Raw genomic sequence first — 26,225 nt, forward strand, 5'->3', positions numbered from 1 at the left:
AAAAGAAACCCAACCCAAACTGACTTAAGCAAAAAGGGAATTTATTGGCTTATAAAACTGTAAGTTTGGCTGGTTGGCTTCAGGTGCCATTTGTCACAGGGTTCAAACAATGTCACCAAGACTGGTTCTCTGCCTCTGAGCTCAGCGTTGCTGTCCTCACGGGAAGCTCATTCACAGAGAGGGTCTCCCCTCAAACGTGCAGGATGGCTGCAGCAACCCCACATCTCCCCATACTCACATCCAGAAGAAAAGAAAGCTTTCCTAGTCCTGGTGGAGCCTGGCTCACTCTGGGTCACCAGGGCCAGGCAAATGAGATGTGCTGACTGGGGCCATCCCCTGCAGCTTAGAGTGGGAGATCAACCCTCTTTCCAAATCACATAAGCTGACAGGGTGGGCAGGGAGGCTCCCAGAGGAAATCCAGGATACTGTTAACAAGGAGGAATGGTTCCTGAGTGACCAAAAAAACAAGGCTCACTATAGCTGGTAATGTCACCTGCAATTTATAGAAGAGACGGGTGCCTATTGAGTGGTTAAATAACATGTCCAAGGTCACAGCTCACAAGTGATCACATCAGAGCTGGCTCTCAGGTCTGTCTGCCTCCAGAGGTGTTACTGTCACTGCCCTACTTTGCTTCTACCCTACTAGTTGGTTCTCCCCCAACTAGTGTCTTACACTGAAACTCTCTGAAAAATGACTGGATGAACTGACCAGCTATTAACGTCTCTTGTTGCCTGGGTTGTACGGTGGAGAGGTCTCGGGGCTGGTTCTCTACATGTCTTAAGGGCTACAATGGGAAGCCCTAACTAGGCCCAGAGCTGGGGATTTGAAGCTAGCCCTGCTCTAGAATGCCCACCACTATCTTCCTTTCCCATTCCTCAGTTCTGCTTCCACCTCAGAGGATCAAAGGACCTGGCTGGACCCTGATGGGCACCAGGAGCCAGGAAGGGCTTGGCATGGAGTAAGGTTAGTGAGCAGGAGGGGATCAAGTGACTGAGACCAGGGTGGCAGGCAGGGGCACCAGCTTTAGCCATCACTGAAGAAGTGGTAAGCTCCAGCCTGCACCCAGGGCCCTATTACCACTGGGGTTGGAAACTCACCAGCCAGGGGGCCATAGTGGCTCCAGGAAGCTCATTCTTGAAATGTCCATTCTAACCCTGGGGCTGAACCCAAAAGGCCCGGTGACCACAGTGGAGAAGGGAATGACGACAGGGCTGTGGGGTGGACATCAGTCAGGTTTGAATAAAGCCCTATTTTAAGCAGGGAATGTCCATGGGGGGCTCCCAGAGGCATCTGGCTCCGATCTGTCAGTCCTCACTGCCTTCAACAAGTGGCTGTGATGAGTGAAGGGTTGTTCCCAGGCTCCTGCCAGACCCAAGAACCACAAGGGGACCAATGAATACTATCACCATCAACAGATTTACCAACCTGGGGCTGTGACTGACTCTTCCAATAGAGGGTGGGGTTGGGGTAGGGGAAGAGGCTGAGAAGATGAACACAAGGCCAAAGAGAAACAGGAGAGAGAGGAGACAGAGTGGGGAAGGAAAAACTATGTTGTCTTTCCTAGATCAATTTTCTTCTGGATGGCTCGAGCCGAGTGGTAGATGAGAGAGTCGATGAGTCCAGCCACTGGGGAGAGAGACAAGGGCTGGCACTGGCCCAGTTGGGCCCTTGCCTTGGGCCTTAGCACCCAAGCGGCCAGGCCAGCATCTCCCCTTGGCCTTTGAAGTGCCCCTCCTCCCCCAACCAAAACTCAGGGGTGAGGACAAGCTTTCCACTCCCCACCATACCCCCAACCCCAGACGCCCTCCAGCTTCTAACCTGTGAACATGCCCCCGATGATAGCGCACACGCCCGTCAGGAAGTGCGTGAAGGACCTGGTAGAGGGGCGGGGGGAGGGTCAGCAGGCACCCCTGCTCCCCACGGGCCCGGGCCCCTCCCTTTCCTCACCCTCACCTGTGCTTCTCTGTCAACTTCACCATCATGGGCGAGAGCTCGTACAGCACGAAGACTCCGGGAAGCCCCTGGTCGCCCATCAGTCCATTGGCAACCTTCTCATGTCTGGTCACTGAGAACTGATTTGTCCTCAGCACCTGGGACAAGAGGGGAGCCTGGGACAGGGCCAGGTCTATGACCTGGTTCCCATCCCCACCAGCCCTACCATTGCTCCTACCCCTTGCCTTGTACCGTCTTGATTGTGTGGAGGAGAAAATGAAGCCCCATGTAGGTAACAAACATTGCAAGGCCTGGGGACCACCCAGATGCCCTCTCTCAGCCTTTCCATCCCAGGTTCCCCTCCAGCCACTCTTTACAGGTTACCAGTCCCAGCTACATTTGGTGGATCCTCTCAGTGGGGGTCCAGGGATGAGAAGCAACTCTCCAAGGCTGCACCACAAGCTCCTGACAAGGCTGGGCCTGACTTCCTCTGCCTCTAGGTCCCAAGCATTCCACTGAGATGCTGCTCCACAGGCCAGAGCAGAGAGGGGAGCGGGGGCCTGGAAGGGTTGGCCTGGCTACCCTCAGCCCAGGGCCGACCACAGGGGACAGTGAGGCAGACAGAGTAGACACTGGAGGAATGGATGGAGGCAGTTTGGGCAAGTAGAAAAAGCGCTCTGAATCTGACAGCCTGGGGCCTGAGCTCTGGCTGTGAGGGCAAATCACCTACCCTCTTTGAGTCTCAGCTCATATGGGGACAAGGGCAGGACTTCACTTGCCAGGTTGAAGGAACTCAAGTTCTTGGCACCAAGAAGAGACTCTGAAGTCTGAGCACCTTCAAACTTACCTCCCCATCTACCTTCATGTACACCGTGGGTACCACCTTCACAAAGTACTGGAACATCATGGAGGCTGCAGGGAGAAGAGAGTACTGGGAGTGGGTGTGGGCAGGGCTTTGGTAGATGGGGGCTACCTCCCAGGCTGGTACCTTGGGGTGCAATGACGTTGGTGCGGTCCAGGGGGTTCACAATGCCTGGGTAGTCCTCCCCAAATGACAGATGCTGGATGTAGTGGGTCATGTTGATCTGCAAGCAACACCAGTGTCTGGGCCTCAGAGCACTCGGGGCCCCAGTAGGCCCCACCCCATCAAAGGCTCTTCAGTACAGGAGCAGACAGGGGTGCCTGAGTGGACGTGTGGAGACAGGTGGAGGGAAGGAGGGCCCTGCCCAGAAGAACCTGCCTGAGACAGGGACGCCCAATTCCCACCTAGGAACTCTTTTCTCAACGTCTGCGGGCTCCTGGGGCTCCAGAGTTTGAGGTGCTGGCTGCACCCACATATCAGACAAACACAGACTGAGCACAGGCCCTGTGTGATAGCCCTTGGCTTTGCCTCAAGTCCTAGGCTGGAGGGGCCCCAGATCTCCCAACTCCCACTCCTGTCCTGCTCCCATGTAGGTCAAACTTAGCCATTAGAGGGATCTTTAAAAAAAAAAAAATCTGATTACATCATGCCCCTGCTTAAAGTAAGCCAACAGTCCCCAGCGGCTCTCCGGAGAAAGACCAGCCTCCTGGCATGGCCTGGCCCATGTGGTGCGGCCTGTCACACTCCCTCGTGACCTCTCCCGAGGCTCCCTCTGCCCAGAGGCTCTTGTCCAACCCCATCCCCCACTTAAGCCTACGCAGATCTCAGTTCAAAAGTCACTCCCAGTACCCTCAAACTGCATCCCCTGTCAGAATATGGTTTATTTCTCTGTATCTTGCTCCCCCGTCCCAGGATGTCTCTATGAAGAAATGAAGGCAGTAATCACGTCTCCACCTCTATCCACCCTCCATGGTTTCCACCCGGTACATACGTTGTCAAGGCCGAAGCTCTGCAGGTCATGGACTAGGAGAGAAGGGAGACATGTCACCAGGTGGAGCAGGACTGGCCTCCTGGCTCCCCAGACCCTCACTCGGGCCCCTTCACTCCTCCCTCTGGACTGCGACCTGCCTGGCTCTTCTTCCCCACTCATTCACTCACCAGTCTGGCCCTGTTTGGGGGCCACCAGAGAGGGCCTGCCGTGGGCCTGTGTGATGGTCCATGGCCCCTACAGACCCCACTTCTTGCCTGAAGTATAGAGGGAACCCTTCATGGGCATCAGTCCAGGCCTTTGGTTCCCACCAAGGCCCTGCCTGCATCTCAGGAAATAAAACCCACTCACTCATTAACTAGAGCTGATGGCCAATCACTGAACCCCAAAGTGAGATGGGACCTGAGAATGTGGGCCAAGTTCTTTCCCTGCCTCTTCAGCCCACACCCTCAACCCACTAAAGGAAATCCCACAGGCACCCTGCACTGTCTGTTCCAGAGCCAGTTCCTCCTGCCCTCTAGCCCTGATCTCTCTGGCTACAAGGAATCCCACTTCAAAGACACGTCCCACTGCTTTTTACAGTCAGTTAGCAACCAGGCCCATCCAAACCACCCCCCCCCCATCCTGGGAGGGTAGGCTGCCCCAGAAGTGGGGGCTCGGCTTCCCTCGGGGGGCAGGGCCACTTACTCTCCACAGCATGTACTGCAGCATGGGTAAGGGAAGGAGAGAGAAGGGAGGAAGAGAAAAAGGATTCAGAGCTTCACAGTGAGAACTACGGAGCAAGATACATGGTCGAGAGTAAGACCGAATACTCCTGCAAACAGCGGGGTCTGAACCTAGCTAACAAGCCTCCTCCTGGTTCCCTCCCCAAAAAGTCTTTCCCTGGCCAGAAACAAGTACAAGGGGGCTTGGGGCAGAAGTATGGTGGCCTAGGAAGAACAAAAGACCTAGAGCCCAAAGAGTCACTTTCCTAGCTGTGACCTTGGGGAAATCACTTGTCCTCTCTGAGCCTTGGTGTTCTCTGCACAGGACTGTCCTGAGAATCAGGTAGGATCTAAGATGGGAAAGTACCTGGTAAATTTTATAATCTTCCCCTTTCCTCCCGTAAATCAACATGTCAGAAACTAGCTCCCAGACCTTCAGTTCAGCCTCTGGCCTTGGGCTACTTAGCTTTGTGTTTTAAACATCCTTCTAAGGTTCGGAGCACTGTTTGCCCTGGGCTTCCTGACTCCAACAGCCCAGGTGGAGCAGCTGAGATGCACCAGCTCCTACTGAGTGCCTGCAGGCCCTGTGCCGACAGTGCCACAGTGATCTTTCTACAATCCCAGTGAGACCACCCTGCCCCGACCTCCTCCAGATCCACCTCCCTGCCCCTCCCCAACACTCAGTCCCATCCCCTCAGACAGCCTTAAAGCCCAGCAGGGCCATCTCCATCAGGCCTGTTACTCCTGCTGACCTTCCTCACTGGGCAGCTCAATACTGCTGGATCATCTCTCACCCATCTGGACTTTTGCCATCATGTGGCTCTGGACATCCCCTAGGATGATCCCAACTCCCAACTCTCTGAGACCCTTCCCTGGGCCCTATTACTCGTCAGCAACACCCCTACATCTTCAACTTCCAAACGTTCCCCTCCCTTTCTTGCTCTGACCACAGCCTGGCTCGCCTGTGAAGGCACTATTTCCCTGTAGTACCCCAAGTAGTGACGACTTGTCTCCCACACCTGTCTTCCTCCTTGGCCTTAAGAGAGGTCCTCCTTGCTCCTTAATGCCTTTTCCAGATCACTGTCCCTTGATCTTCCCTAAAAATCCTCAGTTTTGCAGCTCATGGCAAACTACAGCACCAACTATCCCCATTTGTCTGAACTGCCTGGAGATCCACATAGAGCCCGGTCAGTCCTCCCACACCAGTTCTCAAGGGTTTTAGCCACTGGCTGTCACGCTTTCCTATAAGATGACCCTGTCATAATCCCGGGTGATTTCCATGTCACTCAGCTGCCAACCTACCGGTACCTACACAGACTGCCTTTCCTCTTACTGCCAAGCTGGGGCTTTCTTCATCTCTTAGGCACTATTTTCTACCTTCCTTTTCCTTCTCAAGGATTTCACCCCAGTAAATGTCCCTCTCATCTTTGGAGCACCACTTCTGCTCTCTTCAGTAGGTAACTTCTGGCAGCATAGAAACATACTGCTATATTATTAACATCTTACAAAACCTCTCCCTTGACTCCGCATTTCCCTTCAGCCATTCCCACTCTCTTTTCCTTCAGAACAGTCCTCACAAAAGAGCTGTCTCTACTTACTGGCTCCAGCTCCTTTCCCATCCCCTCCTGAACCCATTCAGTGGGTGCTCCCTAGCCTTCCACCCAAACTGCTCTGTTAAAGTCACAATGACCACTGCCATGTTATACACCCAATGGTCATTCTACTAGATGTCCAGAAGCATCTGACATGGTTTTGGAAACACTTCTATCTCTTGGCCTTCAAGACACCACTCTCCTGGTTCACGTTCTCATCTCGCCAGTCTTCTCTGCCGCTTCCTCCCAATGCCCTGTCCTCTGATACTGGGGTCCCGGCACTCAGCCCTCTGAGCTCCCCTCTTCTCTGTGTACCCTCACCTCCACCTAGAAGGCGATTCAGCCAGTCCTGTGGTTTTAAATACACTGACGACACCAGTGTTTGTATCTCTAGGCCAGACCTCCCCTGAACTCCACACTTAAATAGCCAACTGCTTACTTAACATCTGGGGTGTCTAAAGGACACCCAAATCTCACTGGTCTGAACATGTCCAAAGCAGCTTTATGCCCCCAACTCCACCATCTAAATCTGCTCCTCTGAGTCCTCCCTCCACACTAAATGGCAACATCATCCTTCTTGCTACTCAAGTATAAAACTTTGGAGTCATGCTAGACTCTTCTTTCCCTTACTTTCACATCCATCAGCAACTCCTCAGCTCTACCTTCAAAACACACACAACTGGGAGGGAGGGTATAGCTCAGTGGTAGAGGGTGTGCTTAGCATGCACAACATCCTGGGTTCAAGCCCCAGTACCTCCATTAAAAAAAATGAATAAACCTGGGAAAAAAAACACACACAATCACTTCTCACCACTTCTACTGCCACTCTGGCCCAGCCCCCACCATTCGGTGCCCGGACTGATCACAGCAACAGCCTCCTAACTGGCCTCTCCGCTTCTGCCCTCCCGCTAGTCTTCTCCACAGAACAGAGTGCTGCCTATCTTTTCAAAGGTAAGTCAGATCACGCATCACTTCTCCAGAGCCCTGTAACAGCTTCCCATCTCACACAGAGGAACAGCCTGAGTCCCTGCAATGCCCCTCCGGACCTGTTACCTCTCTCACCTGATTCCAAACCACGCAGCTCTGCTCACCAAGCCCTGGCCACCCTAACTTTCTCACCATCTCTTGAGCTCACCAGGCACATTTCTGCCTCAGGGATTTGCATCTGCTGTTCTCTCTGCTTGAAACACTTCCCCCTAGACATCCATCTAGGAGGCCAGTCCCTTCCCTCCCTTCAGGTCTTTACTCAAATATTACCCCTCAGAGAGTCCTGCCCTGACCACCTGATATGAAACAGTACACACGTACCATCTCTCCCAAGCCTCTCACCCCTATCATCTTTATCCTGCCTTTCCTGGGTTTGTGTTACTTAATAGCAGCTGATATACCATATATTTTACATACTTGTTTACTGTCTATTCCTTTACCAGAACATTCTGAGGGCAGGGACTTTGTTTGGATCACTGCTGTATCCTCAGCACCTAGATTAGCACATGGCACACAGCAGGTGATTACTACATTTCTAGTGACTATAAGAATGAGTAAATAAATGAGAATAAATCTCAGTCTTGTAAACAACTCTTTAAAGTAGGTACTATTTCAGGTTCATTTTACAGAAGAAGAAACTGAGTAGGGCTCAATACTTCCCAAATACAACACAGCTCAGGAGAGGCAGAAACTGGGTTCCAAACCAGCTCTGCTTCCCCAAAGCCTCACATGCACCCGCAGGTCATCTGACACTGTGGGCTACCATTTAAACACGCGCCTACCACACGCTGGGCTCTGAGCTGTCATCTTTAACCTGCCCAAACAGCCTCAGAGGTAAGTACTGTCATCACCATTTTATAGAGGAGGAAGCTGAAGATCAAAATGTTAAGAAACTGCTGCCCTGAGATGGGGGCCTGCTCTGGGCCAAAGACATCAGGCAAGTGAAGGCGCACCCAAAGTTGCCGGTGTCCAGGGTCTAAAGCTCCCGGCTGATAGAGGATCACTCACCGTGCACGTGGGACTGCTGGAAGCTCTTCCCGGGGGCAAAGTGGAAGTTTCCGGCCACCTGTAGGGAAGATCTCCTCTCATTCTCCAGCCACTTTCCCCCTTCCTTCCCATCTCCTGAGGGCAAGTGGGCCCCTGATTCACAGTAGAGTGGACCCAACCCACAGCCCAGCTAGCCCTGCCCCACCTCTGTCCCTCCTGTACCTTGTTGACTTCCAAGAAGCCATACACTTGGCAGCCTTCATTCTTCTGCTCCTGCATCTTTTGGCTGAAGCCCTCTCGCCGGCACTGCTCAATAGTGTCTGGGTTCTTGAAGGCCCAGCCTCGACGGCGATACGCCTCTCGTACATCCTCACAGGTGTTACAGCACCTGCAGGAGAGGGGGTGCGGGGTGGGAGTGTCAAAGAGGCACAAAAATGGTGCTGGTACCTTGTGAAACAAAGCAGTTCTGCCTGCTAATGAATCCTCCACCAGCCTTATGCCTGACCACCCCATGTTCTCAAAGTATGTTTCCTCAGCGGCAGCAGGACTCTTAAAAATTCATATTCCCATTCTGTTTTGGGTAATGAAAAGTTCTGGATCAGATAGTGGTGATGGTTGCACAATGCTATGAATGTAGTTAATGCCACTGAATTGCACATACGAAAATGGTTAAAATGGTAAACTGTGTCACATATATTTTACTGAAATAAAAAAATAAAATAAAATACATATTCCCAGCCCCTACCCTATACCTACTGCATCAGCCTCTCAGGGGTCAGGGCCTGAGAAACAAAACAGCAGCTGCCATAGATCGAGGACTTAACCTGGGCTGGGCCGGGCCTTCCATCTCAGTGCTTTACATGCAGACTACATTTATTTCTTAAGTGACTCTTATGAGAAAGGTGTTATTATCATCCCCCTTCACAAGAGAAGGTTATGTAGCTTGGCCCAAGGAGACACGGGTGGAACTCAGGCAGCTGGACTCCAGAGACTACCTCTGAACCAGGGCAAGGGCCACTTTAACCTCATCCCCAACTCTGCAGCGTCCAGGCAGGGCCTGGCCACAGAGCCTCACTTGGCCAGTGACCAAGGCACACACCCCATCCCGTCTAAATTCTCAGTCTGACTTCCTCACTCACAGAGTCTAACGGAGGCTGAGGATAAGTAACAAACATCGCCTTATGTGGGCCCTGCTCCCCTAACCCAAACCCTGAGTCCGCTCACTTGATGTCTTCCGTCTCAGCACCATAGCAGCTCTCACAGCGATCAGGGTCCAGGGAGTTAGGGTCAAACACCTTCATCTCGACTTTCCCAAGCTCTAAGGGGAGGGCAGAGGCAGGGGCATCAGCTGGGGGCAGGCACAGTGATATCTGTACTCTCAACCCCTGCATGGGCCCTGTGGCCTGTGGCTTAGGAATATTAAACTAATAAAGGAATAATAAACTAATAATAAACTAAAATAATAGCTAATACTTACATAGTGCATACTGTGTGTCAGGCACTAAGCATTTCTACACATATGTTATTTCTTTTAATAAAGGTAATAGTAATAAAACAGTAACAATGAATACTAAATATCAGCTGAGTACATTCAGTGTACTTTACATATATTGTCTCTTTTCAACCCCACAATGACTCTGTGAAGGTTCTTGTACTTGAGAAGGTGATGAACTCAGAGATGAAAAGTGACTTTGCCCAATGCAATACAGTAAGAGTAAGCCCTTAACCACGTCACCAGCTGCTTCTCCTCAGACCTTTCCGCACCTGGCTCCTTGCCTTTAACTTCCTCATAACTGTCGATTTCAGTATTCAATGCCCTGACCTCCTGTCCCCCAATAATCTTTTTGTCATCCAACCTCAACCACTCATTTCCATACTCATACCGAGAGTTATTACCAATTACTGCAAACCCTCCAAAATTCAATTTCAAGTATCCCAATCTTCAATTCTCAGCTCACTCTCTCTGGTCCCTACAATTCACCAATTCTTTGACATCACTGACATCATCACTCCTTCATGTCCTCACTTTCCTCCTTATTTAAATTACATGGTCCGAATGGGGAATGAAAGTCTCTTCAATAATTGGTGCTATGAAAACTGGATCACATGCAAAAGAATGAAATTAACACCCCTATTTTATACCACTCACAAAAATTAACTCAAAATGGATTAAAGACTGAAATGTAAGACATGATACTATAAAATCCCTAGAAGAAAGACATAGGGAAAGCGCTCATTGATATTGATCTTGGCAATGAGCTTTTGGATATGACACCAAAAGCACAGGTAACAAAAGCAAAAATAAATAAGTGCAACTATGTCAAAATAAAAAGCTTCTGCACAGCAAAGAAACAATTAACAAAATGAAAAGGAAACCTATGTTATGGGAGAAATATTTGCAAATGATCTATCGGATAAGGGGCTAATATCCAAAACATTTAAGGAACTCATATAACTGAATAGCAAAAAAATCAATTAATTCAATCAAAAATGGGCAAAGGACTTGAATAGATACGTTTCAAAAGAAGACATGATATGGCCAACAGGAACATGAAAAAGTGTTCAACATCATTAATCATCAGAAAAATGCAAATCAAAACCAAGAGGTATCACCTTACACCTATTAGAATGGCTATTATTAGAAAAAACAAAAACAAAAAATGAAATAACAAGTACTGAGGAAGTGCAGAAAAGGGAACCCTCGTGCACTGTTGGTGGGAACGTAAATTGGTACAGCCATTGTGGAAAACAATATGGAGGTTCCTCAAAAAAATTAAGAATAGAATTACCATATGTTCCAGAAATTCCATTTCTAGTATACAGACACCCACACAAAAGAAATCAGTATCTTGAAGAGACATCTGTGGTCCCATGTTTACTGCAGCATTACTCACAACAACTGAGATATGGAAACAACCTGAGTGTCCATCAACAGATGAATGAATAAGAAAAATGTGGTAAATATGTAAAATGGGATATTGTTCAAGCATTAAAAAGAAGGAAATCCTCCACTGCAAAAACATGAATAAACCTTGAGGACCTTATGTTAAGTGAAATAAGTCAGATAGAAAAAGACAAATACTGTATGATCTCATTTATATGCAGAATCTAAAAAAACCAAATTCATAGGAATAGAGAGTAGACTGGTGGTTGCCGGGTTGTGGGGTGAAGGAAATGGGGAAATGTTGGTCAAAGGGTACAGACTTTCTGTTTTATAAGATGAATAAATTCTGGGGATCTAAGGTACAGCATGGTGACTACAGTTAACAATAATTTACTGTATACGTGAAAGTTGCTAAGATAGTGGCCCTTCAATGTTCTCTCCACGTACACAGAAAAGGTAACTATGAGAGGTGATGGATGTGTTAGCTAACCCTATTGTGGTACCCTATTGTGGTAATCATCTTAACAATATATATGTATGTTAAATTATCATATTGTATACCTTAGATTTATATAATGTTATATTTAAATTATATCTCTGCAGAGCTGGAAAATACATTCTCTGGTCCACTGCTGTGATTTTTCTCTTGCACGTAACCATAAATCATTTGTTCCTGTCTCCCTTCACTGTATAGGCCCAGCAAAACCCAAATCCTAGTTGAGTTCAACTCTCTGTGCCTACTTCTTGCCTGTGCCTCCCTTAAGACTGCCTGGCAATCCTACCTCATTTCACTAATCAGTTCACTCTCCCATTCTCCAAGATGACTAATTTGTATCTTTTCTTCACTCCTTAGGCTTCCAAAATTCTTCCCCTTTCTTCACTCTTAGCTAATGACCTTGCTTTCAAAAGCCACTAAAAAAAAAGAGAAGCAACAGAACCAAATCTCACCACCAAACCCACCAATCCACACACAGTCTCTTCCAGCCTCCATCCCACTTCCCTGCTCTCTCTTATAGCAAAACACCTGGAAGGGTCATCTATACTTGATGTTTCCACTTCTTTTTCTGCTGTTTGATTAGATTTCATCCCCAACAGTAGGAAAACTATTCCTTTCAGTCTCCAGTGTCCTCCATGTTGCCAACTGCAATGATCAGAAGAACCTAACCAAGCCACTCCTGAATTCCTGACCCACAGAAACTGAAAAAAACATGTTTGTTGTATTAAGTCACTAACTTTGGGGTAATCTGTTATACAGTAGTGGATATGTAATATTCCCTCCTCTCCAAACACACACACACATCCTCCTCTCTGGTCATTAAATCATTCATTTGCTCAGATCAAAGCCCTGGAATCAACCCTGACCCTGCTCTTACATCCCACATCCAATCCTACAGCAATTTCTACTGGTTTTACTTGTGTTCAACATATATTTGTTGAATGAACAAATGATAAAGTTCACCAACACGGTAATCCCTAAGGTATGAAAAATCATAGCTTTCAGGAAGGTTTCGTTATGGTGGGAAACTGAGTTAATGGAGGCATTTAGGAGGCCACCTAGAAAGAGGAAAGGAAGCTAAAAGTGAACAGCCACCTTATATGAGGTATTGTACACATATTACTTTATTTGATCCTACAAGTCCACACGGTGGGTACTACTATTTATCACCACTCAATAGCTGAAGTGACAAGAGACAAAGTTACATCTGAACTCAGGCAATCTAATTCAAGAATAAGCACTTAACCTTAAGTCACCCTGCATTCTAAAACGGAAGAGCATTAAAATGCTGAATTCAGTCTGTGGGGAAGCAAACACCCAGAGAAGCTTGGATCCACATAGAGGAATTCTGCCAAGGCAATAGCACATGGTACCCATCCTCAAATTTCTGTTAATCAAACCACGATAGGCAGGGATTGGGGACCTCTGAGAAGGAAAGCCATGTGGAGTACTCTTCTCAACATACAGAGGCTAGAAGCCTGGATTTCAGCCCACTCTGATTCTTGGTAGCTGGGGGCCCCTAGGCAAGCCACTTGACTTCTCTGAGCCCTAGTTGCTTCATCTGTCACTGGGCCAGTCACAGCCCACTTGCCAGAAGGTAGGGCTTGGACATTTCCAGTTCTGGGATTTGAGATCTGGCCTCTTCCCCCCAGTTACCATGACGCTCCGCCTCTGTGCTCACAGGGACGCCATCCTTATCTAGCCGTTGCTTGAACAGGTTGTGTTCCACATCTAGCTGCTGTTCCCCAGCCACATCCATGGCATCGATGCTCAGATCTGGAAGCAAGAAGTCAGGGTAAGGTACTGGCTCCTAAGGACAAGGGAATCTGGGTTTTGGAGGGTAAGGGAATGATGGGCTTGTCTTGGGACAGCAGTGGACTAGAGGAAGGAGACTGTCCTGAGGACCAGTCCAGAACCTAAGGCTGGAGGTGTGAACGTGGAAGCCCACCTGAGAACTCTGGGACTTGCAACTCCCACCGATGGTGAGGTACTCACAGGCACAAGGCATGTGCGGAAAAAGCACATCGATGTTGATCTTCAGTTTATCTCCCCGTGACTTGTCCACGTAGAGTTCAGGATGCACCTGGGGCAGCATTGTCTCATTAAGATTTGGCTCCAAATCTCTCCTTCCCCATTCCCATCCCTAAAGTTCCTATTCCTAGAATGCCAAGTCCTGCCCATGTACTAGGTCCCGCCCCTTACCTCGGTGGTGAGGTAATACTGCAGCTCGGACAGGAACAGTAATAGCATGAGAAGGCCACTGACAATGGTCACTGCAGGACAGAGAGCGAGTGTCAGAAGGGCCTCTGCTCCCTCAGCCCCGGGCAGGCCGGGCAGATTCCAGGCGCCCCGACCAAGCTCTAGGACACCATTCTCCCTGAGACCCCGACCCCGCCAAGGCCTACCCGTGGCGCCCCCGCAGGTCTTGACCCGGAAGTCCTCTAGAGTCTTGGGGTAGGCATCGAACTGCTTCAGCTTCCCCAGCGCCTCCATGGGGACCAGCCGGAAAGGAGACGCCAGTGGCTCCGCCCCTGCAGCCTCCCGCTTCCGGCCGGGAGCTGGAGTCACACCCCATCCCTTTCCGCACGCAGGCGCAGCAATGCGCACGCTTGGCCCCACCCTTCGCTTGCGTTCTCACTCCGGCCGCCCCGCCCACCGGTGCTGGGCACCAGTGTCTAACGCCTCGCGCAGGGGAGGGCTTTCGCAGTCAGCGGCTGCGGGGGCGTGGGGGGGGTGGGGGTGGAGGCGGGTGTCCTCTGTGGACCGGGGTGCCTGGAGGCGGTCTTTGCCGGGTAGACACAGGAATAGCTGCGTTCGTTTGCCTCGTGCCAGGAAATGTGTCTCAGCTTTCACATCAGACTCTTGGAACAACTTGGAACTTCCTAGAACAGTGGTTTTTAAAGTGTCCCTAACCTCATTATCATCACTTGGAACTGGTTCGAAATGCAAGTTGTAGAGTGGGTGTGACTTTTATATCCATTTTCTGAAGGAGAAACTGCGGCCTGGAGAAGCTAAGTAACTTGCCTAGATCACAGCCAATTAATGGCAGTGCCTGATTCCAACACATTTCTTCTGGATCTCGAAGTAGTCCGGTAGCCATTGGGCTGATTTTACCAAAACATGCTCTCAGTGGTTCTCCTGAGCATGGCTGGTGGAGGTGCATGGCTCAAATCATTTCAGAGGCATAAGACCAGAACTTTGGTAAGAGGTGGTACAGAGTCCATAGGGGAGAGTGACTGACACATTGGGTTAAGGGAGGTCTAGGAAGAGGAGGAGGGACACTGGAGCTGGGTGTCTGACTCCAGAGAAGTTGAGTCTTCTTTCTGCCCTTGGGTTGCAGTTTGCTAGGAAGGGGAGAAGGAAAGGACTAATTCCTAATTCAAAACTGACAACATGCCAACTTCTAAGATCCATCCTATGTCAAAACAGCTCTGGGGATTAGGTGCCATTTCAAACCCCATTTCATAAAGGAGGAAGCCAAGAACTGAACTGACTTTTCCCAAGGTTGCAGGGGTAGTTAATGGGGCAAAGCTGGGGATCAAGCCCTGGTTTTCCTGGCTCTGGAGCCACAGTCTCTTCCACACGTTAGCTCCCACCACCAACTGCAGGAGAAGTCTATTCTCAGATGGATGCCCAGAGACAATGTTAATAAAATTGTCCTCTCCTCTCTTGATGTACATTCATTCTGTGCCCATTCATGTTTGACTTCCAAGCCCTCCCTCCTCAGGGGGCTCCATGCTAAATGACTCACACCTTTACTCCTTCAACACATACTTACCAAGCTCTTCCTATTTCCCAGGTCTCCCCTGGGCTATGGAATACCATGGTGAGTAAGACGTGGTTTATACCTGCCCTCAAGGAGCTTTCAGCATAGGATAGGGAGAGGTAAACAAACAAAACACATATATAAACCACTGAACTGTACACTTAAAAATGGTTAAAATGGTAAATTTTATGTTATGTGTATTTTGCCACAATAAAATTTTTTTGAAAAAAAATAAAGTAAATAATTAATTAATAATAAACTACCTAAATAAAGCAGAATGTGCCTTGTGCTGTGAAGGAAAACAGGGAGCTGTAAGAGGGGCAACAAGGGTAGGAGACTTTCTGTTTTAGGAATTCCAGAATTACGAAGTCCTTCTCTTTGGGGAATTTTTTTAGGTGGCCATGACACATTATTCACAGGAGACCAAGGTACTGACAAGTTAGGAACTTCATTCCTCACAACATCAGGCTTCACCCTAATGCTTCAGCCCTCTCCCTCAAGGTGGATCCTTTGGCCTTGGGAGCATTTGAGGCCTGCACAGGAGTGGCCCACCCTACACACGGGGCTGGAGGCAGAGGGTCACCTGTAGCTGAAGCCTATAAGCCTGCCTAGAGAGGGGAGGGTTTCAGTCCCCTTCATTGGTTCATTCTGCCCAGTCACAGCCTTCTTTCACCTTATTTGGAACACTGATAAATGAAATTTTCCTAAATCATTAAAGAAATGAATATATATATAGGTGTTACATGTTTTCTTTCTCTTGGGAGAAATACAGAGATTTCAACATATCTGGATTGAAAACACTAGTCATTTCCCCTGAGAACAAAGAGTCATAGCACAGCCATGTCAGGGGGTCTCAGGGCCTAATTAGGAGAGCTTCTTAGGGACCTCCGTAACACAGGGGTCAGGGAAGGAGCCCCCAAATGAATGACATTTTAAATGGGACTGGAAGAAATGGAAGGAACCAGGGAGGTTAAGTGCTGAGGTAGGAGCATGAGGGAGTCATGTGTTCTGGGAAGAGAAACTGCAAGTGCAAAGGTCCTGGGGCAAGATGGAACATGCAAAGTTTTAGGAACAGGAGAAAGCCAGAATGGCTGGAAACTGTATAAGATGGACTGAGGATTTTGCATTTTATTCTGAGTGCAGTGGAATGCCATTTTAAGGATTCAAGCAGGAAATTAAATTAAGATCATGCCAGTCACTGGGTGAAGAATAGATGATGGATAAATAGAACAGAAACAGATATACCAGTTAGGAAGATATTGCAGGCTGTGGAAGGAGAACATTATAAGCCCTTCTTTAGAAAGCAGAAACGTACTTAGAATATGAGCTTCCGTTTTAGTAAAGGAATCAGTTTTTCTCTGTAAAAGACTTTCCTGGCTGTATATGCTAAGCTAAGGCAGTGGTTCTCAAAGTGTGGTCCCTGGACCAAAAGCACTGGCATCACCTGGGAACTTGCGAGAAATGCCAATTCTTAGGCCCCACCCCAGATAAACTGAATCAGAAATTCTGGAGATGAAGCTCAGCATTTTTAATTTTTATTAGCCTTCCAGGTGATTCTGATGCATATGCAAGTTTGTGGAGCAGTGGGCTAGGAAGAGTCTTGGGCAAATACTTTTTATTTGCACTCTGGTACAATCCATTCAGGGAGGAACCTTCTTTCAGTATTTGTGGAATATCATTTAAACCATTATGTAAGTCATAAAACAATGACCAGGGAGAAAATTAATTGTACTGGCTCTAGTTCCAGCAACATACAGGCTCAATCCTGGAAACCATTGTGCTGTAAAACATCTTGAAATACTGAATAACAAGTATCCCTTTGAATGTATAGCTGAGTGGTGACAAAGTAGGAGAAATTCCTAGGGGCTGAAAGTAAAAGAGTTGAGAAAAAGTAGTAAACTTATGAGCTGACTTTGTGGCTCTGGCAGTGGGGCAGGGAGTGGTGTCTAATGAAACTTTGTGTCAGTAATCTACAGGCTTGGCTTTTCTTTCCTTTCTTTCTTTAGCACATAATAACAGACATTTACAGTTTACAGAGCACTTTCATTTCAATGATCTTTTACATTGGAGAGTAATATGTGTTAGGAGCTATAATTTGGTAAGATGCTACATTAGTTTTAGGAAAGCTTTTGGAAAGAAGTGGCTTATTGGAGTCAAATAGATGGGAAGAAAATGGTTTCACAAAGTATTTTTTAATCAATGTAGCCTGAACTTCCCCATGACCATATTGTACTTACCTTATAATCATGGTCAAAAGAGATAGGGGTTGGGGGGCCTTCTTTGGGTATCAGATATTGATGCCTATATAGGAAGAGGAGATTATGCTTTGAGGCCTCAATAAAAAGATGGAGTCTTGAAAAGGCTAGAGCTGTAGGAAAGTGTAGGTTGGAAAAAAAAAATTACCCACTTACATTGGAGGACAAGGAAAATACTTGAGATTGTCTCCACTTGTGTCCTGGATGGGAAGACAAAAACATAAAAATTAAACATTGGTGGGACATCATAATCACAGGCTTGTCCTCACATTTGGGATTTGGATTTAGATTCTCTACTTAGTCTGAAAGCTCTGAAGTGGAGAAATTAGCATTAAATTGAGGGTACCTGGAAGAAGCAAACATGAAACTGCTCTGAGGGAACACAATTTAAGCCACATAGCATCCTCAAGGATAAAACCCTGCTAAAAATGAGCACTTGATCTAATGTCACAAACACATGAGGACACAATCCATCATGAGCAAGGGTCATAGACACCATCATCAGCATGATTAGTTGCTCATCAACTTGAGATTATGGAACTTTCAGATAAACTATAAACAAGTAAGTTTAGATGGTTAAAGACATTTAAAAAACAATAAAAATGTGAAGATATCTCACAAGGAAGACTTGAAAATAACTTTAAAAGAATTTCTAGAAACGAAAAATATAGTAATTTCAGTTAAAAAATCAGTGGAAGGGCTAAGTAGCCAACTAGACACAGTTAAAAAGAGAAATATTAAACTGAAAGAGCTGGAAAGATTACCCAGCATGTAGTATAAAAAAAAATCACAGATATTTTTGAACTTCAGTTACTATATTTTTCATTTCTAGAAATTCTTTTGAAGTTATATTCAAGTCTTACTGGTGTGATATCTTTACATTTTTTAAAAAGTAAAATGATTTCTGGCCACTCCCCCCCCTTTTTTCTGAAACCTTAAAACAAGTCAAAGTTTTTCATTTTGTTTTTTAACATCTCCCACAGGCTAAGACAATTAAGGGGGTGGCACTGGAGATAAAGAGAAAGAGGAGGTTTGGAGATAGAAATAAGTGGATTAAAACAGATTTGGAAATCATCATTGGAGAGGGAGAATTCGAGGAGAACCCCTGGCTTCAGAAACAGGGTGAATGGAGGAACATTTGCTGAGATAGAGGAGTCTTGGGAAGGGATTGGTTTAAAGGGAACATCGTGAGTTCAGTCTCAGGCTTGCTCAGGGTGAGAGGTCCCTGAGACACCTAAGTCGAGGTACAATAGGCTGCTGGATATGGGGGTCTAAAGAATAGAAGATATATCTGGGCCAAAAAATGCAACTGGAGAGGGGGGCATCACACATAGTATTTAAAATTCCCTCTCCGCTCTGTTCATGTATCCCGTAAGTATTTATTAAATGATTCTGTCTTATGGATTCAGAGACAAGGTCAGTCCCTGTCCTTGTGCATCTTACACTCAGTGTAGGCAGCTTTATGTGTGACAGACAGGATAACATGGTGGCTTTGTCCAGATAGCCAAAAGGAGGGAGTCACAATGTGTACTTTGTGATGAGATCTATGGTATATATAACCAGTGGCACAGAGGACCTCACTGAGAGCAAAGCCTTCCTCCTGCAGAGGAGAGTAGACACACCATATGTTATTTCTCTGCCCTTGCACCTTCCATCCCAGGCACAGCCAGAAATCTCTTTGGAGGTGAGCCAAGAGATAGGGAGGTGGGATATTAAGGGTTGGGATGGGGTGTGGTGAGGAGGGTTGGGAGTCATGGAGGCCAACAGGACAGAGGGTTGTGGGGCTGTCTGTGGCCTCAGTTCCTCATCCCTCCCAGTCCCAGGTGGAGGAGCCAGTCTGCTGCCTGCTGCTGCAGCCATCGTCTGGACCAGACATGAAGTGCTTGTGGCAGATTTTTGTCCTGTGGGTCTTCTGGGTGCTCATCTTGTGGCTGATGGTCCCCTGCCTGGATCTGAAACCTGAATCAGCACCCCAGGAAAAGCTGATGAACGTGGCACCATGGTGGTGTAGCTGCCCTTGGTTCAAATTCAGGAAATGTGGCTGCCCACCTGGGACCCTCAACTGCTCTCTCTGCCACCACACAGTCAGGGGGAACTGGTTTGATGCATGCTACGAGAAGACGATGGGGTACCTGACGGGAGCAACAGAGTCCACAAGCCCTGACGCTGTCCTACGGAGGTCGGTCAGTGGCCAACACTGGGCCATCCCATCCCATCTTTCCCAGGCCTGGCCCAGCTCCCACCTTCTGGCCCAAACCCCTGCCCTCAGCCCTGGCTTAGGGCACCTCCCATCTTCACAGCCTCAACCAGATGGAGGTCTCACCCACTCAGGTCTGCTTTCCTTCCACTGGGAGATGCTCCCTGGGTCCCAGCCCCCAGTCTCCTCCCTCCTGCTGTTTTCAGGGCAGGAACTCAGCATATGAGCTAGGCAAAGTGTGGAAGAAGCTGTCCAAGGTGATTCCCAGACTCTCAGTGAGCCATTTTGATCTCTTCTGTGGGACTTGTGCATTGGTGAGGAACTCGAAGATCCTGTGGGCTGCCAGCCCCGGCAACAATGTCTACCAACACACCATGATCTCCAGGTGGATTCTGAGGAGAGGGCAGGGGGCACGTGAGTCAGGCCCGCTCCCAGAGAGTTCTGTCAGTTTCTGCTCTCCTTCCCAGGCTGAACCAGGTCCCCCCTGAGGGCTTCAAGACGCTGAAGAACCAAACCACAGGACACTCCACCTCCTGCAGGAGTGACAGAGACCAGGGTTCCTGGAGACAGCTGGCGCTGCTGTTGCTGAAGCTTTTTGATCTGGCATGGACTTCAGATGCTCTGAGTGAGGAGGTGATGGTCTAGGAACCCAGACATTCTTCATATGGGGAGCAAGGAGGGGTCACTGCCGGGGATGACAGAAGGGCTCCAAGAAGACCCTCTGCTGACTTACTGGGGGCACCTGCAGGACCTTCCCTGGCCTCAGGGGCTGCTGAAACTCCCCTACCTCCTAATTCTTCCTTAGATTTTGGAAGATGGTCCAGTTCTCTAGTAGAATTGAAGATAGAAAAGACCAGGTAAGGGGATGGAAGGCGTGAAGACGTGGCTGTGGGTTGCTGTGGGAAAGACCCCAGCTTGCCCCCTCCCCCTACTTACTCAGGTCCTGGGGATCAGCCCCACCCACCTTCCTCAGGTACGACCAGGGCGACAGGCTGGAAAACAGGCTCAGTATCCACCCCTGGGGCTCATGGCTGTGTTCTGTGCCTTGCACACCGGTGACCCAGTTAAAGAGTCTTGTTCTTTCCTCACGTGAAACTTTTCCCTGCTATGCCTTCAGCATAGAGTCTAAAACCTTCTGTCTGGCTTTCAAGACCTTGATCCCCACTCCCCTCCTCTCTCTCAGGTTCACCCGGTGGGTTTCTTGGCGTTCCCCAAACACACCGTCTGCCTCATGCCTTTTCACACACTGCTCCTTCTGGAATGCCCTCCTCTTTCTTGTCTCCCTGAGGAATTTTCTCTTCCTCTGATATGATGAGAAACAGCTAGTTGATGCTCTCTTTTCTGGGCTCTGGGGTCACTCTGTGTGGTTCAGAGTCTGTCTTCCCTGGAGAAGGTGAGCTCCGTTCTCCTCCCAGCCCCAGGGAGCAGCCTGTCACATTCGACGTTAAGTGAGTGAGTGCTGAAGGAATGGTAGGTGGGCATGGAGGGAGGGCAGGACCAGCCTGCTACCCCACAGCCCTCTCCTGTCTTACCCCATCTCCTAGGTATCCATGTTTGGTTTGGGGACAGATTAGCTCATGAAATTGTCCCATTACTGGGATGGTGATTATTGGTTTGAGAGCAACATGCACAGTTATGAAGAAGAGCAACAGGTCATCCTTAAGCTGCAGTATGAGGGGAAGGTTGTTATTTAAACTGAGATGGTCCCCAGTCTGTTCAGCCCACTGGAGGCCCCAGGAGGCTGACAGGTAGTCAAGGGGACCTTGGAGTGTCGGAGAGGGACTGGGGCTTCAAACGCACCCTGGGTGAAGATCACTCTGCTACTGAGTGAAACCCAATATTGTGACGTTAAAGGGCTACATCCTCTTCCGGATTCTCAACAGCAAACATTTCATCATCTGATCATATATATATTTACCTTATCAAAAAATAAAATTAAATGAAAAAGAGGAAAAAGCAAACCCTACAGTTGAAAACACATCAAACGGATCTAACTGTTTATCAGATTTATAATGCAACCACTAGGGAAAGAATTATTTCAAGTTCCTTTATAATTCAGTATACTGTACATCCTTTGTAGGATACAGTCTGTGGGCAAAAAGAACCACAAAGAAATTTTAAACTTCAGTCAGATTTATTATTAATATTGGCATTGTTTTTTTTAACTGTATAATCTATATCACAGAATAAAGTAAGTAAATAATTATATTATTAAGAACAAAATACAAAATCAGACAGGTATAGTAAAAACTCTGTGACATTAAATTTGAAATGGAAACTTCATTATAAACTCAATTTTCAAGTTATTTTTATTGTGGTAAAATATACATAAAATTTACCATTTGAAGATGTATGGTTCAGTGGCATTAAGTACATTCACATTGTTGTGCAGCCATCCCCACCTTGAACTCTCAATGTTCAAAGTACATCTTATGCTCTGTCATCTGAACAGTCTAAAAGCCATAACATCCCAGAAGCAATGATCAACCCTGGAATGAATGCAGATTTCATTTTCTAAATATTGTTTCCCACTAAAAGATTCCAGATCTGGACGACAAAAGTACAAGGAAAACCTGGACATCACATTTGGGACAATCTGAGCATCAAAAATAGCAACTGTCACGATTCACAGTGAATATATAAATATCCTTGAGTCCATAATAATAAAGAGAAATAAAAACAATCATTGGAGGAGACTATTATATCAAATGGGGACAAGGGGGAGCGTTTATCTTGCCTTTTTAGTAGAAACAGTGGTTCAAGGTAAGCAGAGCTTCCGTTAATGAGTTTTCAGCTGCTAAACAAAATCCTCTATGTGTTTACTGCAGCCGCCCAACAACCACACATAACCTGACAACATGTAAATATCCTGAGAGCCCATTCACCTGCCTCCCTAGGGGCATGTTAAATAAATGAAAAGAAAATCGACTCCTAGAAAGTTTGGCTGGATAGAAATTTACTTTTAACCACGTTACAAAGTTTTCCTGTTGGTCCTTTTCTCAAGAGGGGCCAAAAGGCTCTTCCATTCCCCTCTCTGCCACCCGCTTAGCTACTACGTTGGGAATAGACGGCCACCCTCTGAGAGATGCACCACCCCAGCCTTGGCACGTACTCTTGCCCTTTGCATTCCCATCCCCATCATACTTGATTTCCAAGCCCTCCCTCACCAGCTGGAGCCCGGGTTGAACGCCAAGGTGAAGGCAGTCTTACTCACAAAGCCTCCATGCAGAAACTTATGGTGTAACTTGTGTGGTGAGGTCCTTGATACAACTGGGCTGGCACAAAAGACCCCACTGGGCACCAACCCCTTCTCCTCTAGGGCAGCCACAGTACACACCAGAAGGCACCTCTCCCCTCCCGCCTCAGCATCCAGCAGAGCACCCTGCAGGGCTTGCAGGTGGCTGGAGAGGTGAATTGAAGTGTTATAGGGAGGTGTGGTGAGGAGGGCTGAGAAAGTGATGGAGGCCACTAGGGCAGTGGGAGGCTGTGAGTCTGCGACCACAGCTTTCTACTTTCCCAGCAGCTGGTGTCTGACTCAGCATGCCACTTGCCCTGTGCATTGTCCCATGGGACAGGAATGAGGCTTTAATAGTGGGTTTCTGCTAGTGGGCTGCCTTGATGCTCGCCTGGGGCCGATGTTTCCGCTCCTTGGTCAGAAAGGTCTCACCTGAACAGGCTAGCTGGGACAACTCCAAGGCCTGCCATCACTCCCGGGACCCGCTAGTGCAGCCCTTGACGCCATGCACCCAGTGTACACAGTCGGCTTGAGGAACTCTTTGAAAGGGACCTCGAGCCCTCTCTTACTCCAAGATGTTCTGGGACATTTTCCCTGGCCTCAGCACAAGCAGCCAGTGTCTTCTTGGCACCCAGGTCATTCTGTGAGCATTTACCTACATCTAGGCTCCATCTACCCTGGAGACGAGCTCCTCCTTTCAGTGCGTATCGTGGAGCTTTGGGACTCATCACAGGTTTGATGAGTATTTGCCAAATGAATGTAAGCAGGATTAGGAGCTGGGGGCAGCAATCAGCCCACCTAATCTCATCCACAAGGTTTCTCGATCTGGGGTTGGGCGGACAAGCTGGAGAGGCGGCCTTTATATAGGGAAGAGAGTTATATCCAAAGTCTCCAGCATGACTTGCCAAGCATCATGCAGCAGCAAAAGGCGAGGGAATCAGCCGGCTCCAATGTGGGACTCCTCTTGGCCAGTAACAAGCCTTAGACTCCCAGTAGGGCTGGAAAATTCAGAGACAGGAGAATTACAGGAAACCAAGACAGGACGTGCAGGAGCAATGTACGTGTTATCAGGCACTGAATAAAAGCCTTCCCTGATTCCCACATCTTAACTAGTAGTAGTTCAGGAAGAACCAAATTTGATACTAATTCTCATCCCCTCCTGCCTCCCCATAAATGACCATGTGCTGGCAATAGAGAGGACCCACTCTCAGACAGGCAAGCCACACAGCCTTAGCCGAGACTCTTCTCTCCTCTGACCCCTGACCCACTCAACTTTTTACATCCAAGCCCTCTCACCTGTGCCAAGCTTCAGGCCTTATGAAGGCATATGAAGAGTTGGTGTCATTAATAACAAAGGACTAGGGAAAAAGAGGTCATAATGTCCACTCTGTGACAGGACACTGAATGTAAGTGAGTCGGGTAAGATGGGTGGGACCAGGGAACACAGTCCTTTCTTCTCTGGAGAAGCCTCACTCCTCACCTTCATCTCCATCAGGGTCTAGACAAACTGGTCCCGGGAAGGCAGAGGAATAAACTGCAGGGTCCCAGGGCCTTGAGACCCCTTGTTCTTGTCCATCCTTCTCCCCTGCCTACTTTCTAAGTGTGGTGAGCAGGGAGAGCTAAGCCTGCATGGCCCCCCGCCCTGCCCCAGGATCGAAGAGAGGGATCTCACTGCTTGGAGTGCCTGCTCCTTCCTCATCCTTGCCTCGCCTCACCGTTTCCCTGGCTCTTCAGGGCCTAGCGTTTTCATAGAGCTCAGCTACTTCCTTCCTCAGCCCTGGGAGTGAGCAGGGGTAGTGGGACAGGAGTTAGGAGGTGAGGTATTGCGAGGGGAACAGCTAGAGGTGTCATCTGTCCTAAGACCAAACAACTAAACAGACCAGCTGCCGAAGCACCATGGGCTGAGATGAAGCCTGCATGCAGTCTTAGGCTGGGAGTTGCCTTGCTGCTTTTGTGGATGAGGTATCCCCACCACCACAGGTGCTTCTGGAAGTTTGGCTGCTGGCCCCAGATTTGCGGATGCTCTTGAGGCTGCTCACACGGCACCAGATCTACATAGCCTGCTTCCACCAGCAGGGTGTCTGCCTGCTTTGCCTGGAGCTTCAGAGGGGCCCTGAAGACCCAGATGGAGTTGGGGACCACCCTGTCTCCAGAGGCCCTGGGGTCTGGGCTGCGTCCTCTCCCTGGACCCTTTCTCTACATCAATAGGGCCCAGCCTCCTCTCTGTGCTAGAACATGGGGTGAAGTGGTAAGTGGTCTGTCTCTTCTCCATAGGCACAAATGCTAGGAAAACTAACCCAATTCCGGCTGGCCAAGGAGCTATTCCAGCTGATACCCAGGCCACAGCCAGACCTTGAGTCCATGCCAATCCTGTGCTGTTCAGTGGAGAACTCGGGAATGGGAAGTCTTCAGAATACAGGATAACCATTGACCAGCTCCACACTGTGTTCTGGGAGGGCAGGAGGGTGAGGGTGGTGACCTCTGCGAGGCTAAGCCCCAATGCCTTCCTGATTCCCTTTCCTATCTCTGCACTTCTAGGCTCTAAGAACAATGTAGGCAATGGAACCTCCCTGCACATAAAGCACCTGAGAATGCCCACGACCTAGCAAGAACACCCACATTCTCCTGCTGCTGAAGTCTCCGGATCTAGCGTGGGCTGCCGTGGTCCTGAGTCAAGCCGGAAAAGGGCATCCTTCCTCGGTCAGTGTGACTGGTGGAGGCCCCAGGCTGGAGACAGCTCTCACTTCTTGGTCTAAGTGTTGCTCTTGCCCTCTCTCTGCAGTCTGATCGTACTCTCCCCACTGCCCTCACCCCCAACACATACCACCAGCTTTTCCTTCTCTACTTTGGGCCAGGCAGCTTTTCTGCCTTCAAGCTGCTGCGAGTCTTGAGTGGGGAGGCAAATGAGCAAGGGTAATTAGGTTGCGATGTGACTGTTGCTCTATCAAGCAAAGCATGGAGGCTGTTGAGAACAAGGTGCCACACTGACCAGACCCAGCACTGCCCAGGAACAGGAACGCTGCCTGGACTGTGACTCCGCTCTTGGGACTTCGGGGCCTGTACTAACCTCTACCAAAGAGAAGGCTGGGGCAGGGTGGAGGGAATCTGGATGGAGAAGACCTCCGTGCTCAGCTCTGACCTTTCCCCCAGGTTCTGGAGATCAATCACACCATCCACAAGGGCATCCATGAGGACTGGCGCAGTTCCCATCTGCTGGATTCACTGCTCTGGGTATGGCCTGTTGCATGCGGCAAGGAGAAGGAAAGGAATCTCTGGCCTGACGCCCTAAGGAAAGGTCGGGTCCTGCCTGGGAGACCCATATTCTTTCCTTCCCACTTC

At 48.6% G+C, this 26,225-nt stretch overlaps 2 protein-coding genes across 6 annotated transcripts; one reads left to right on the plus strand and one right to left on the minus strand.

Annotated features, from left to right (window-relative positions):
• Positions 1–20: 20 nt before the first annotated feature.
• Positions 21–13,987, minus strand: ERGIC3 (ERGIC and golgi 3). Of its 5 annotated transcripts, XR_010376627.1 has the most exons (15): positions 13,839–13,986; positions 13,636–13,706; positions 13,429–13,516; positions 13,090–13,209; positions 9,278–9,371; positions 8,276–8,441; positions 8,075–8,132; positions 4,471–4,485; positions 3,787–3,818; positions 2,922–3,018; positions 2,781–2,845; positions 1,955–2,091; positions 1,820–1,875; positions 1,099–1,363; positions 21–448 (listed from the first exon to the last, which is right to left on the minus strand). XR_010376627.1 is itself a non-coding variant. In XM_010975177.3 (14 exons), exons 1-14 carry the CDS (start codon positions 13,924–13,926, stop codon positions 1,254–1,256), a joined length of 1,197 nt encoding a protein of 398 aa, XP_010973479.1. In that variant the 5' UTR covers positions 13,927–13,986; the 3' UTR covers positions 21–1,253. The 5 variants fall into 5 exon arrangements, 4 of the variants coding, with proteins under 4 accessions (XP_010973479.1, XP_010973481.1, XP_010973482.1 ...); XM_010975177.3 differs by having other exon boundaries at positions 21–1,363; XM_010975179.3 differs by having other exon boundaries at positions 21–1,627.
• A 5,341-nt stretch (positions 13,988–19,328) lies between these two features.
• Positions 19,329–20,483, plus strand: C18H20orf173 (chromosome 18 C20orf173 homolog). Its single transcript, XM_010975264.1, has 4 exons — positions 19,329–19,637; positions 19,735–20,036; positions 20,191–20,284; positions 20,457–20,483. The coding sequence occupies exons 1-4, from the start codon at positions 19,329–19,331 to the stop codon at positions 20,481–20,483; spliced, it is 732 nt and encodes a 243-aa protein (XP_010973566.1).
• Positions 20,484–26,225: the final 5,742 nt, after the last annotated feature.

The sequence above is a fragment of the Camelus dromedarius genome, chromosome 18, assembly GCF_036321535.1.
Source record: "Camelus dromedarius isolate mCamDro1 chromosome 18, mCamDro1.pat, whole genome shotgun sequence".
Classification (NCBI taxonomy): Eukaryota; Metazoa; Chordata; class Mammalia; order Artiodactyla; family Camelidae; genus Camelus; species Camelus dromedarius.

Excerpts from the sequence above, each read along its gene's own strand:
- ERGIC3 (XM_010975177.3), bottom strand. The coding sequence starts at position 13,926 with ATGGAGGCGCTGGGGAAGCTGAAGCAGTTCGATGCCTACCCCAAGACT. Across the intron at positions 3,019-3,786 it reads AGAGCTTCGGCCTTGACAAC|ATCAACATGACCCACTACAT; the intron begins GTATGTACCGGG and ends TGTTGCTTGCAG. Across the intron at positions 1,876-1,954 it reads AAGTTGACAGAGAAGCACAG|GTCCTTCACGCACTTCCTGA; the intron begins GTGAGGGTGAGG and ends CCCCTCTACCAG.
- C18H20orf173 (XM_010975264.1), top strand. The coding sequence starts at position 19,329 with ATGAAGTGCTTGTGGCAGATTTTTGTCCTGTGGGTCTTCTGGGTGCTC. Across the intron at positions 20,037-20,190 it reads CAACACACCATGATCTCCAG|GAGTGACAGAGACCAGGGTT; the intron begins GTGGATTCTGAG and ends CACCTCCTGCAG. Across the intron at positions 20,285-20,456 it reads CAGATGCTCTGAGTGAGGAG|ATTTTGGAAGATGGTCCAGT; the intron begins GTGATGGTCTAG and ends ATTCTTCCTTAG.